At 39.2% G+C, this 13,369-nt stretch overlaps 2 protein-coding genes across 2 annotated transcripts in view; one reads left to right on the top strand and one right to left on the bottom strand.

Annotated features, from left to right (window-relative positions):
• Nucleotides 1-7,005, bottom strand: part of QTRT2 (queuine tRNA-ribosyltransferase accessory subunit 2) — an 84,039-nt gene extending 77,034 nt beyond the window's left edge. The window contains exon 1 of the mRNA XM_008065858.2: nucleotides 6,813-7,005. The gene's annotated coding sequence lies outside the window, so the exon portion shown is untranslated. The remainder of the gene's footprint in view (nucleotides 1-6,812) is intronic.
• CCDC191 (coiled-coil domain containing 191) overlaps nucleotides 1-13,369 on the top strand; it is a 98,649-nt gene that overhangs the window by 42,840 nt on the left and 42,440 nt on the right. The window contains exons 9-13 of the mRNA XM_008065864.2: nucleotides 1,315-1,564; nucleotides 6,876-7,333; nucleotides 8,115-8,227; nucleotides 10,927-11,009; nucleotides 11,708-11,809. Of these exons, the coding sequence (XP_008064055.1) occupies nucleotides 1,315-1,564; nucleotides 6,876-7,333; nucleotides 8,115-8,227; nucleotides 10,927-11,009; nucleotides 11,708-11,809 (1,006 nt within the window). The remainder of the gene's footprint in view (nucleotides 1-1,314; nucleotides 1,565-6,875; nucleotides 7,334-8,114; nucleotides 8,228-10,926; nucleotides 11,010-11,707; nucleotides 11,810-13,369) is intronic.

The raw sequence follows: 13,369 nt of genomic DNA, 5'->3' as shown, positions 1-13,369 counted from the left end.
GCTCAGCCTGTAATCCCAGCACTTTGGGAGACCAAAGGCAAGTGGGTTGCCTGAGCCCGTGGGTTTGAGAACAGCCCGGACAATTTGACAAGACCTCGTCTCTACAATAAAATAAAAAATAGCCGGACGTGGTAGCACGTGCCTGTAATTCTGGCTACTTGGAAGGCTGAGGCAGAAGGATCGTTGGATCCCAGCAAGTCAATGCCGGGGTGACTGTGAGTGTGCCACTGCACTCCAGTCTGGGCGACGGAGTAAGACTCCAACTCAAAAATGTGTGTGTGTGTGTGTGTGTGTGTGTGTGTGTGTGTGTGTGTGTGTCTAAACAGAATTATACTTTGAACCTCAAAACTGATCCTTGATGTCTAAGTAGTTCTAAGCTCACAGCTCACTTCTTCAACATAATAACCATCCACATACAGATAGATTTCTGAGACCTCCATACTGGAATTCTCGACTGGTTGCCACCAAAGTGTCTCCTAGTGGAGATTCCCATTGGAAAGGGAATGTGGCTGGCAATGACACCACTTCCTGACCACTCAGGCATGTTTATAAAGTTTATAAACATTTATAAAGTTTCCGGGAACCAAAGGGAGCTCTTCCTTAGAAAGATCTAGAAGATAATTGAGTTCCATGGGAGCAAGTGTTTGTCTTTGCCTTTCACACATCTGATGTTTAGCAAGTATCTTCTCCATGCAGTCACACATTTAGTTCAAACGTTTGGTGAATGAGTCCTTCTCTTTAGCAGTCCTTTGCCTGATCAGTTCTTCTTTCACAAGATCCACCCTCATAGTTTTACTTCGACTTTTATCAGTCCTATACTTATTGACAATTTACTTGTTAAGTGGCATCCTTTTTTTTTCTTTTTCTTTCTTGAAAACCTCTTGTCTTAGATTTCCACACATGACTGAACCTCTCCTTCATGCATTCATCTTTTAAAGGTTGTTACTTATGGTGCTGTGATGATGCTTTTAAAAAAAGTTAATTATGTACCTATTCTTTTTGTTTCTTCCTCACCAAAAGCTGTCAGAAACTATTTTATGGTAATCAAAAAACCTTAATATGCCTTTGTTACATGAGAGACAGAATGGTAATTCTTTCTTCTTGAAGGTAATGAGTTGAGGTGCCTACACCTTGTCGAGGAGATCCTTTGCAGTAGGGAATCTATAATGATACCATTTAGCATAACATAAAAGGTGAAGCTGAAGCTACGATGGAGCACTTCTGGGACTTCTTTGGACTTGTGTTTTATTTATATTATCAATTAACAAACTGTAAATGGCTTCTTTATTTTAATGGAAGTGCTTTGCTGTTTAGAAAACAACAACTGGCCACTGAGTATAACCGGAAACAAGTTCTGCGACACTGCTTTACAGAATGGCAGCATTGGCATGGTACAGAGCTCCTGAAGAGAGAGCTGGCTTGGACAAAGGAGGAAACCAAGAGAAAAATGGATGCGCTGCTGAAAGCAGCATCACTAGGGAAACTCAGTACAAATGGGTCATCAGGCATCAGTTCACTTGACGAGACAACAGTTGTGATGGGGCCACCGGTAAGGAATGGAAATGTATGCTGTGTTTCCTTTGTTTGGTCTTCCTTCTTAGTAAATGCTTGCATTTGAGCCTTGAACTTTTATAGGTAATATGTCAGCCAATGTCAGATTGCCTTGTCTAGGCTATCCAAAGATTAGAGCTGCTACAGTACACAAAGGTTACCTCTGGACAGTGATTATTTCCTTGAACCAAATCTTCATTTTATAAGCACATATAAACTTTGGTGTCGTCGGATGTTAATAGGGACATAACATAGGGAATTTAAAACGAAGTGGAATATTCTCCTATCAGACAGATAAAGCACTGTCTATAATTCTTGAACTCCTTTGTTTTTTTTTGCTCTTCAGACATTTCCTTTATAAATGAGCTTGTGACTTCTAAGAAGGGAATTTTAAATTTTTATTTTTCTAATAAGAAAAGCCATATGTACTAATTATAGAAATCTGGTAGGAGAAAAATCACAGAGCAAAAAGAAAAATAGTCTATAATTCTGTCATCTGTAGATAAACACTAATAACATGTTGGACTATAGCTAGCTAGTCTTTTTTCTATTCAGGCATATGCAAATTTGTCTCTCTTAATATTTTATTTATTTTTAAAATTTTCTTTAGTCAGGTCATGGAAGAAATCTAGTCTGCCATAATTCAGGAAAAGGAAGACTATGTATTTTTCTTCTTAATACTAATGTAATTATCATGTTTTTCTAAAAAGCTTTTTATTTTTTGCATTTTCACATATAACATGAAAATTTTCTGTGTCACTGCATATACTTTTGCAACAGTAGTTCTCAACTGAGAGTATACCTCAAATCAGACCTACTAAAACAGAATTTCTGGGTGTGGAGCACCTATACTTTTTTTTTTGAGTTAAGTCTCACTCTGTCGCCCAGGCTATAGTGCAGTGCTCATGGCCACTGTAGCCTCCACCTACTGGGCTCAGGTGATCCTTCTGCCTCAACCTTTCAAGTAGCTGGAACTACAGGCATGCACTACCACGCCCAGCTTATTTTTTGTTTTATTGTAGAGACAAGGTCTCACCAAGTTGTCCAGGCTGATCTTGAACCCCTGAGCTCAGGCAGTCCTCTCGCCTTGGCCTCCCAAAGTGCTGGTATTACAGGCTTGAGCCACCATACTTTTTTTTAAGTTCCACAGGTGAACCTAATACATGCCCCTGTTTAGGGACTACCATTCAGTGCCTTCATTTGGTAATGGCTACATGATATTCAATAATGAATCATAAGATGCAATCTGTTTAAATCCTCTGCTGCTGGATTTTAAGATTTTTTTCCAGTTTGCCACTATTGTAAACAATGTATCCGTGAATATCCTAGTGGTGAAATCTTTGCACACATCCATGATTTACTTAGGACAATAACTAAAAATAGAATGCATGTTCTATTATTGCTTCAACATACGGATTTTTTTTCATTGCTAGTGAGGTTAATCATTTTTATTTTGGATATGCAGTCATGTACCATATAACAATGTTTTGGTCAATGACTGACCACATATATGATTGTAGTCCCATATGATAATAATGGAAAAATTCCTGTTGCCTAAGTGACTTTTTTTTTTTTTTTGAGTTGGAGTCTCACTCCTTCGCCCTGGCTGGAGTGCAGTGGCATGCTCCTGGCCACCGCAGCCTCGACCTGCTGGGCTCCAGCGATCCTTCTGCCTCAGTCTTCCAAGCAGCTGGAACTACAGGCACACACTACCATGCCCGGCTAATTTTTAATTTATTGTAGATACAAGGTCTTGCCAAGTTGCCCAGGCTTGTCTCAAACCCATGGGCTAGGGCAAGCCACTCGCCCCAGCCTCCCAAAGTGCTGGGATTACAGGCTAAGCCACCAAGCCTACCCCTAAGTGATTTCTTGATGATCTTGACCCTGTGTAGGCCTAGGCTAACGTGTATGTTTGTGTCTCAGTTTTTAACAAAAAAAGTTTAAAAATTATTAAAGAAATAGTAAAAATAGAAAAAAAACTTAAAGACTAAGTGTATAAAGAAAATATGTTTGTACAGCTGCCCAGTGTGTTTGTGTTTTAAGCTGTGTTGTTATAAGAATCAAAAAGCAAAAAGAAATAAAAATGTATAAAGCAAAAAAGTTATAATATGCTAAGGTTAATTTATTATTGAAGAAAAAGTAATATGTTTTTATAAATTTAGTATAGCCTAAGTGTACAGTGTTTATAAAGTCTATAGTAGTATACAGTAATGTCCCAGGTCTTCTCATTCACTCATTGTTCACTCACTGACTCAGTCAGTCTTGAAAGCTCCATTCATGCTAAGGGTCCTGTCTTCCAGTCTTGCAAGTTCCATTCATGCTAAGGGTCCCATACTGGTGTGCCATTTTTAGTCTTTTATATTGTATTTTTACTGTATATTTTCTATGTTTAGATACACAAATACTTACCATTTGGTTGTAGTTGCCTAAAGTACTCAGCACAGTAACATGCTGTCCAAGTGTGTAACCTAGGAGCAATAGGCTATTCCACATAACCTAGGTGCATAGTTGGCTGTTCCATTTAGGTTTGTATAAGTACACTATGATGTTCTAACAATATCACCTAACCATGCATTTCTCAAAGTACATCCCTGCCATTACGTGACTATAGATAGATAGATGGATGGATAGATAGATAGATAGATAATCTCTATATATGAATGCAGAAAGATAGATACAGATACATACTGACTTGTCTCTTCATGCCCTTTGTACATTTTCCTATTTGATTACATATCTTTTTCTTATTTATAGGAGTTCTTTATATTTTTAAGACTATTGATGCTTTTATTATTATATATGTTGCAGACATTTTTTTCTATTTTGTCATGTATCTCTTTGCTTTAGTTATGGTGTTTGGTACCATACACAGTTGTTAAGCTTTTATAAAGTCAGTCTTGTCAGTTTTTTCTTTCCTCGTTGTACTTGTCATGTTTAGAAAGCCTTTTGGGAAAGATCTACGTCCTCCACCACCCTTTATGAAATGCTGTTAAGTACTTAACTCAGACATGTAAAATTAAACTGTGCACTGGAGGGTCCTCAGTCTTGCTTTTTACCCTGATTACTGCTAGCAAATAGGCTGTTTTTAATTTAAGCTTATTCTCTCAACAAAGGGGTATCGTGAGCATGCTTATTGGAACTTATATAACATATTGGTCCCTTCCCCTAGGCATTTTATCTATGTTTATGTCAGATAATTTTGTCTCTGTTGAGACCCAAGAGAGCCTTCTATCTTAAGAAATAGCTATATGGAACCCTTCACCTTGCAGACTTCCACTGCTATTTTCCTTAAATAAAAAAAGTCAGCAGAAAGTATTTTTTTCCTGTGCAAAACAGAAAAATTACAATATATATTTAGACTCAAGAAAAAAGTCTCCAAATCTCTGAAATCAAGAACAAAAGATTTTATCAAGTAAGGATAATATTGTAAAAAATAGAGCACATGAAAATATAGGGTTACAATGAACTCTGTAGGTTACTGAATAAATGAATCTTTTTCTAGAGTGTAGAGTTAAACATGAACAAATGAAAATATAAAATCTTTACTTAGATGCTCATTAGTTTTACAATCATAGGAACTCATGTACTAAGAACACACATATTGTACCTTGAAATTTTTCAAAATTATCAGTTAGCTAATAGGTGATTTTCTCTAATTAAGCCAGACTATTCACTCTTATTCTATTAAGTACAATCTGTACCCTTAAGTTTTTCTTTCATTCTCTTATTTTCACCTTAAAATGTTATCATGATCCAAAAGAAATCCTGTTGCCTTACTCAAGGCTTTTACACAATCTTGCTGGGTTAATAATGTGTCATTATCACAAGGTTTAAAAGAGCCTAAAACATATACTCTGCTTGATGCTAAATTACTTAAGCAGGTGTTCTCATGAATAAGTGTTCCACTGACATTTCAGGAATAAAAGCTTACTTTAAAAAGTCTTTAACATGTCAGAGTTTCCATATATCATACTTTCACCTCAGCTAAGTCTATAGAAAGCATTTATATCATCATGAAAAAATTTTTGAGTCCCTGAGGATGACATTCTGTTAGAGCTAGAAGCTTCTGTTATTAGATAGATTATAGTATTTTTCTCTTTATACCACTACAGATGGTAGAATAAAAACTGGTCAGATCTTAGACCATGAAATCAAACCATTCTAGAATGGATATTTTAACTTGACATTATTTTGGCTAAAGTAAGTTTTTCTGAATGAAAAGTATTGTTTCCTTTCCCTCTGTATGGAACTTATAACTGAGTAAGATACCTGAGTCTATTAAATGAGATTTATGTGATCAAGCTTTGAAAACTATTAAGCTGTATGCTAATGCTAATGCAAAATATTACTAGGTAGCATTATTCTTATGTAATACAGATATTTGCCCAGTTATCCTGGGCTTCCAAATATCTCTCATTAATAGAGAGTTCAGGAATAGTGGGAACTGTAGCTAGGCTTTAAACCAGGCCTTGATACTGAAATAAATAAATACCCTGTCACTGTGGCATATGATTAATGTAAATTAGTGATAGGAGAGGCACCGAAAGAACAGAACTATTATTGATTTGTAAAGGCATTCTTTAGTTTTCAAGCATCCTTGAGAAAATACATCCTTTGCCACAATATTTTCAAGTTTCTGCAAAATTCAGAGTCAATTCATGGCATATTAAAATTCCCATTATATATAGCTGGAGTAATCTTGCCTAATTCATAAATGAACTGTCCAAATTAAGAATTTTTTTTTTTTTCTGAGTTGGAGTCTCACTTGGTCGCCCAGACTGGAGTGCAGCAGCTGCTCCCAGCCACCGCAGCCTCGACCTGCTGGGCTCCGGCGATCCTTCCGCCTCAGCCTTCTGAGTAGCCGGAATTACAGGGGTGCGCTACCACGCCCGGCTGATTTTTTGATTTATTGTAGAGATGAGGTCTCGCTGCCCAGGCGAGTCTCGAACCCGCGGGCTCAGGCAATCCACTCACCTCAGCCTCCCAAAGGCACGGGATTACAGGCTGAGCCACCGAGCCCGGCTCAAATTAAGAATTTATAAGAAAATGTTTTTTCTACTGCAAATGTCCTGGCCCATGGCAATTCAGTTGTAAGCATTCTCCCACCCAGTTTTCATGGTGAACAGTAGTGTACACTTTAAGAGTGGCTCACATAGCCAAGGCTGGTGGCTTCTGAAGTAGCCAGGCCTGGACCACAGGACAATTCTACCAGAGGTGCAGGGCAGTTGCCTCATTAAACAAAACAATCCTGACTACATGACTGTTGGATCTCCTCAGCACAGTCCTTTATGTAGTTGAGCTATAACATGCTCCTTCTCTCTTAGGTGACTGCCTTGGCCCCTTTGTGGGAAGAGCCTCCCTTGGGGAGCAATGGTTGTATACCCAGCCCTACCCTAGGAAGAACAACAAAGGGCAACTTGCAAGGTCCCCTTCAGAATGTCTCCCTGAATCCACCTGACAGGAAGCAGCACAAGACCCCAGATGCTGAGCCCTCTCGACAGCCTGGTGGAAATGAGAAGCTTGGAGCCACCAGCCAGAAAGCAGAACCTATTTGCATGGGTCATTTCCACAACCGCCATGTCTCCCAGCAACAACTGATTGAGAAGCAAAAGAAGAAACTTCAGGAACAGCAGAAAACAATAATTGAACTGAAGAAAAACCAGCAGCTGGCAGAGGCTCAGTGGGCAGCAGAGCGCACTGCAGCAGTCTCAGACACACAGAGCCGCTTGCTGTCAAATCTCAGAGAAAAGGAACCAAAAGGAACCCGCCAGATGCCTCTAAAGTATGTCCATTGCCTCAGAACACTCTTTGGACTTGTTTTATAGGGTTTTTCACTTTGGGGCAGAGAGGCTCCTGAATGTTTTTGCCTTGCTTCTGAAATCCATGATCTTTTCTTTGATTTCACACTCTCAAAGCAAAGAAGTCCCATGTACTGTGACTGGTACATGACAGGTACAAATAGATGGTGAAGGCAAGTGGCTGCCTATAAGGATCCCATTCATTATACAGTTGGCATTTGGGCCTTTGAGGAGCTCTACTACTATGCCAGTAAAAGAGAAAAATGCCTACTTGCTCTAACTAGATTTCTGGGGTTCTGAATGTGTTTAGTCTGAAAAGCCAGGTTGCTGGACAACATCAGTTCCACAGGGAGCTGCTCCTGGGCTGGCTAATTATCTAGTTTAAATTTATAGCTGTGTGGGATAAAACCACACATTTTTGAACCTTGAGTGAGAGTCCAAATTTCCCCAAAGCCACTTAAGATGTTTTTGGACATACTTGAGACATGCTTTGTATGGTAAATGACAGGATGAGACTTGGTGATGCCTATGGATTTGGAGCACTAGGATGGGAGTCAGAGTATCCGGCTCACATTGGAGACTCAAGCCAGTCACTTAACCTTTCCATCCCTCATTACACTAATTTATAGGGTGGGCAATAACGACTCATAGTTATCTCGGAGACTAAGGATTAAAGTTTGTAAAAGGCTTTGAGCTCCTCAGGTGAAAGAGCTTAGAAGGAAGCTGGTTATTCATCTAAATTATTTTCCTTTATTTTTCCCTCAGTTCGCCTGTTGCTTCCCCTGGGACTGGAGGCAGTAGAAGTGACTCCCGAAGTTCTCTTTCTGGACCCAGAGGGAACCCAAAGCAGCTGATGGCACCCCATCCCATACTGAAAGGCAGGGCTGTCTTGGTGGTGGTCTTGGTGGTGGTTATCTTCCCTCCCAGGGCAGAATATGCTGGGACTGAATCCTGGCACCTCGGGATTTCAGACCTGGCAGAACCTAGTCAAAATCTCAGGTGGATAACATGGAACATGGCGTGCAGAGAGCTCCCTCTTTGACAATCTTTTTGGCCTTCCCAGCCAACATACACACAATTACTGAAAGGTGTATCATTTTTCTGTAATTTGAGATTTGGAAAATGGGATAATTGCACAAATGAGAAAATGCTAAGTAGCTGCTAAGAATAAACACTGATTAACATCACCTATCATTGTACTTTATTGATGTTAAAATATTGATCAGGGCCGGGCTCAGTGGCTCAGCCTATAATCCCAGCACTTTGGGAGGCTGAGGCAAGTAGATTGCCTGAGTCTGCGGGTTCGAGAACAACCATGGCAACTTGGCAAGATCTCGTCTCTACAATTAAAAAAAAAAATTATCCAGGCGTGGTAGCACGCAACTGTAGTTCTAGCTACTTGGAAGGTTAAGGCAGAAGGTCAATGCTGGGGTGGCCATGAGTGTGCCACTGCACTCCAGCCTGGGTGACGGAGTGAGACTTCAGCTCAAAATATATATAGATCAGTTTACAGCAATCCAAGGCAAGTTATTGTATCATTTTATAATGAGTTATGCCTTGATGAAAGACATAACTCATTATAAAATGTGAAATCTCCAAACTAGATTTTTTAATTTGATAATATTTTTGATGCACATAGACACCTCTGTTTAAATAATACTATGAGAATAGAAGCTTTCCTCAGAACCCATCTAGTGAAACTTCTCATCGTTTGCTATATACCTAGTCACTCACTGAATGTATGTTTGCATATGGAGGTTGGCTCTTTGACATTATATTGTGGTTTGTAAATTTGATTTCTTACCTGTGGCATGATTGCTATTCTAATAAGTAATGACATCTGAAAGACACTATGTCTGCAGTCAGTTCCTATTAAGGAAGATTTTGGTGATCTCTGCATTAATTATCTGCCAAGATAGCAATTTATGCCATCTTTGCCTACCACTAAGGCTGATCAGGAAATATCCAGTTAGGTGTGATAATTTTCTTAAAATTATTGTGTGATCAAGGAGTTAGCTGTTTTAGAATCCCAGTCTGCTTTTTATTTTTCATTTTTCTGAGTTGGAGTCTCACTTTGTTGCCCAGACTGGAGTGCAGTGGCCGCTCCCAACCACCGCAGCCTCGACCTGCTGGGATCCGGCGATCCTTCGCCTCAGCCTTCTGAGTAGCCAGAATTACAGGCACGCACTACCATGCCCGGCTGATTTTTTTGGTTTATTGCAGAGATGCAGTCTCGCCAAGTTGCTTAATGAGTTGATCCAGAAGAGATGGAGAAAGGGCATATTACCAGAGACTCTGCTTCACTTTAATCCCCTAATCTATTTCTGCCTTCTTACAGACAATTTTGCTCTCACCATGTGAGGCACCACCATTATTTTTCAGCAAAGCAGACATTTGATATCTATAAGAAATAACCTAGTGAGTTTTTTGTTCATTAGTTCTTAAAAGTTGGACTTAAATTATCTTCTCTTTAGCATGGCACAAGGAACTGAAAGTAACTATTGGCTGACTTAGGTGAGCAGAGCTTGATACTCCTTCCACCCATGCCCCTCTTTCTATGAAAACCCTAACTGATTACAGAGTCATATTATCAGACCATCTTGCACATTTGTTTTTCTTGGATAGATATTTAATAGACTGTCAAGAACAGGAGTCTGACAGTCAAATTCATTCAGATGCCAGTTCTCCAAATGCCTGGTACAGTTCCATTTCCTGCCCATCTGTATATCCAGGCCTTAAAACTAGATTAAAATATATTCATCGTGACCCCAAACTTTAGTTTGTTTGTTGTTGTTCTTGTATATACAGACATATGTACAGTGACTTAAGAAAAATTAGCAGACTCACTTAATGGGATTTGATTCGATTCCCAAAATATTTGTTGGATGTAATTAAAGTTTTCTGCATTCATCAAAGGTATAATCAAATTAGAATTCTGGTTTCTGAGTTTCTTTTCACATACTAAAAGTGTATCATCTAGGCACTTTGTCTTATTTAAGTGCCTAATTATTTTGATAAAAATGTAAACAAATATAGTTAACCTATAAATTGTCGATCATTGCTGAGGATGGAATAGTAGATCTTTAATCTGTAGTGTATATTTAAGTTCTGCATATCTATACATATTTTCTGAGAATATGTATACTTTTTTTTTTTTTGAGTTGGAGTCTCACTCGGTCACCCAGACTGGAGTGCAGTGGCTGCTCCCGGCCACCGCAGCCTCACCTGCTGGGCTCTGGCGATCCTTCCGTCTCAGCCTTCCGAGTAGCCAGAATTACAGGCATGCACTACCACACCTGGCTGATTTTTTTATTTATTGTAGAGATGAGGTCTCGCTGCCCAGGCGGGTCTCGAACCCACGGGCTCAGGCAATCCACTCACCTCAGCCTCCCAAAGGTGCGGGATTACAGGCTGAGCCACCGAGCCCGGCTATTTTCTGAGAATATGAACACTCAACCTGTAAGAAAATCTTTACAACAACTCTACATTTTACTGTAAAATGAAGACATTTCTTTTGCAATGTACCTCATATTTTTTCCAATATAAAAAATATTGGAACTCTATTAATGTTTTCTAGCTATGGAAGAGAGAGCAATTCAACGAGCTGAACGTAGGCGGCTCTTGGCAGAGAGGAAGAAAAAACAAGAAGAAGAGAAATTGGTAATAAATTCAGAATGTAAACTGAGTCAAGAAAAAGGATTTGTCTAGGTCTTTCTTTAAAAATGAATCTTGTACAAGCTTCTTGAGACAATAGAGTTAAGTTTAAAAATGGCTTTTGGCCTACTGGCCTGAACTCTGACAATTTTAGGAGCATAAGGCAGAAAAAAAATCAGTATCATTAGCATATCAAAAGGCATTGTTACAAAAGTTGATGGGAGCTAGCAGATTAGAAGATTTACACATATCCAAGGTTAGTATGTTATGGGCAAATGTCCGACCTATTGAATTTGCAAAGGGGGGTAAGCGCTTATCTTTCAAAGTTTTGACTTAGACTGTCAGAAGTAAATTTTGCACCTACCAAGAAAAAAGTACAGTTCCAACAGTAGTTCTGGAGTTTTTTTGTGAAATGAAAGAAAACCTTTAGTTAGTTCTTCACAGGTGAGGGTAAGAACTAAAAAATAATCATTTTATGATGAAAAACTAACGGTCTTATTGATGCTCAGTCTTACCTTCCCAAGTAGAAAAGGATTCTTTTGGAGAAACATGTTGGCTGCACTTTCTACTTTTATCATAAAGTTCAGACTTCTTCCAGAGACAGGGTAGGCACCTTGGTAGACACTTGACTATCCTGAACATAAAAGATTGTATGCCCATACAAATTAAGGGTTCTGATTTTTCTGCATTTTAATGTCAATCAGGCCCAGTTAAAGGCTCAAGAGGAGGAGTGTCAGAAAAGGGAGGCAGAGGAAAAGGAGGCACAGCTTGAGAGAAAACGAGAAGAGAAGAGACTAAAGAAAATGGTTAGTATTGTCTATTTGGTCAGTCCCTGTCACTTGAGGCCTGTTGTGTATGATACTGTGGCCCTATCCATGTTCTCCAACCCAGAACTTCTGTCTAGAATACCTCTCACTTCCAACTTTTTTCTTTATCTTATTTAGTGGAAAGCTACTAATCCTTCAGATCTTAGCTCAAACATGACTTCTTTTTTTAAATTTTATTTTAAAGATGTGGGGTACAATTCAGGGTTAGGTATACAAATGGTCGTTGCACAGGTAAAGTTTGGGCCTCACTTTGGTCCCCACTTCACCTGGTTTGAGATCAGGTACCCTTATTGATGAAATGTGCCACCTCCTTCCCTTCCCTGGCAGTTTCCCACTACTGCCAATCCCTTTGCTATAGTATCATGATCATTGTTCAGGGTCCATTTATGAGTGAGAACATATGTTACTCAGTTTTTTGATTCTGTGATAGATCACTGAGTATTATAGACATGACTTCTTTGAGATTAGCCTTTCCTGCCCTGCTCACCCTCCTCTCCACCAGGGTTAAGTTAGGTTCCCCTTTGTGGACTCTCATCAAGTGTCTTTCCTTTAGAACATTATTGACATTTATAATTATGTGGCTATTTTGTACATTGCTATATCCCCAACTAAACTGTAATCTCCATAGGAGTAAAGGGAGTGGTTTGGTGTGCTTCACTATTGTATTGGCTAGCAGTGTGCCTGGAATACAGTAGGCACTCAGCAAATATGTGTTGAATGAGTATCTAAGTGAGTGAACAAATGAAAGAAAATAAGAAACCAAACTCTTACTTTCAAGGTTATTAAATTCTAGTTGGGAAAATAAGACTGAAAAATACACACGTGTCAGAGACAATATAATAGAGCTCTGAGGGCATGTGCTATGCAGACAAACCAAAGAGATCAAGAGAGTCGCACAAGGCAAGATCCATGAAGGATTTGGAGAATTTAGAAGCATTTTTATGGAAAGGAAGTTTGAATGAGGAATTGTATTAGTTAGGTTTCTCGAAAAAAGTAGAACCAGTGAGACATGTATATAGGAAGAGATTTATTACAAGGAATTGGCTTGTGCAATTATGGAAACTAAGAAGTCCCATGATCTGCCATCTTCAATCTGAAGACGAAGGAAAGCCAGTGGTGTAATTTCTGTCAGAGTCTGAAGGCTGTGAACCCGGGCAGTTGATGGTATAAATCCTAGTTCAAGAGCAGGAGAAGACTGATAGCTAAGCTCAAGCTGGCAGGCAGAAGCAAAAAGGGATGGCTTCCTCCTTGTTTTTCTTTTTCTGTTCTGTCCAGATTCTCAACAGATTGGATGATGCCCACCAACATTAGGGAGCGCATTCTACTAAGTCCACCAACTTAAGTGCTAATCTTATCCAGAAACACCCTTAAAGACACATCCAGAAATGAAGTTTAGCCTGACACCCTGTGATACAGTCAAGTTGACACATAAAATTAGCCATCACCCCTTGTCAACTTGGCACCCATACACATCTCCTTAAACAATAGTTAATCTGCAAATAAGGATGATAGCAAGATCATAATTCTGCCTGCCATGAT

Source organism: Carlito syrichta, unplaced genomic scaffold (assembly GCF_000164805.1).
Source record: "Carlito syrichta isolate Samal-C Ts95f unplaced genomic scaffold, Tarsius_syrichta-2.0.1 Scaffold308815, whole genome shotgun sequence".
Taxonomy (NCBI): Eukaryota; Metazoa; Chordata; class Mammalia; order Primates; family Tarsiidae; genus Carlito; species Carlito syrichta.
The sequence above is the reverse complement of the archived record's forward strand: the minus strand, read 5'-3'. Positions and strand labels throughout refer to the sequence as shown.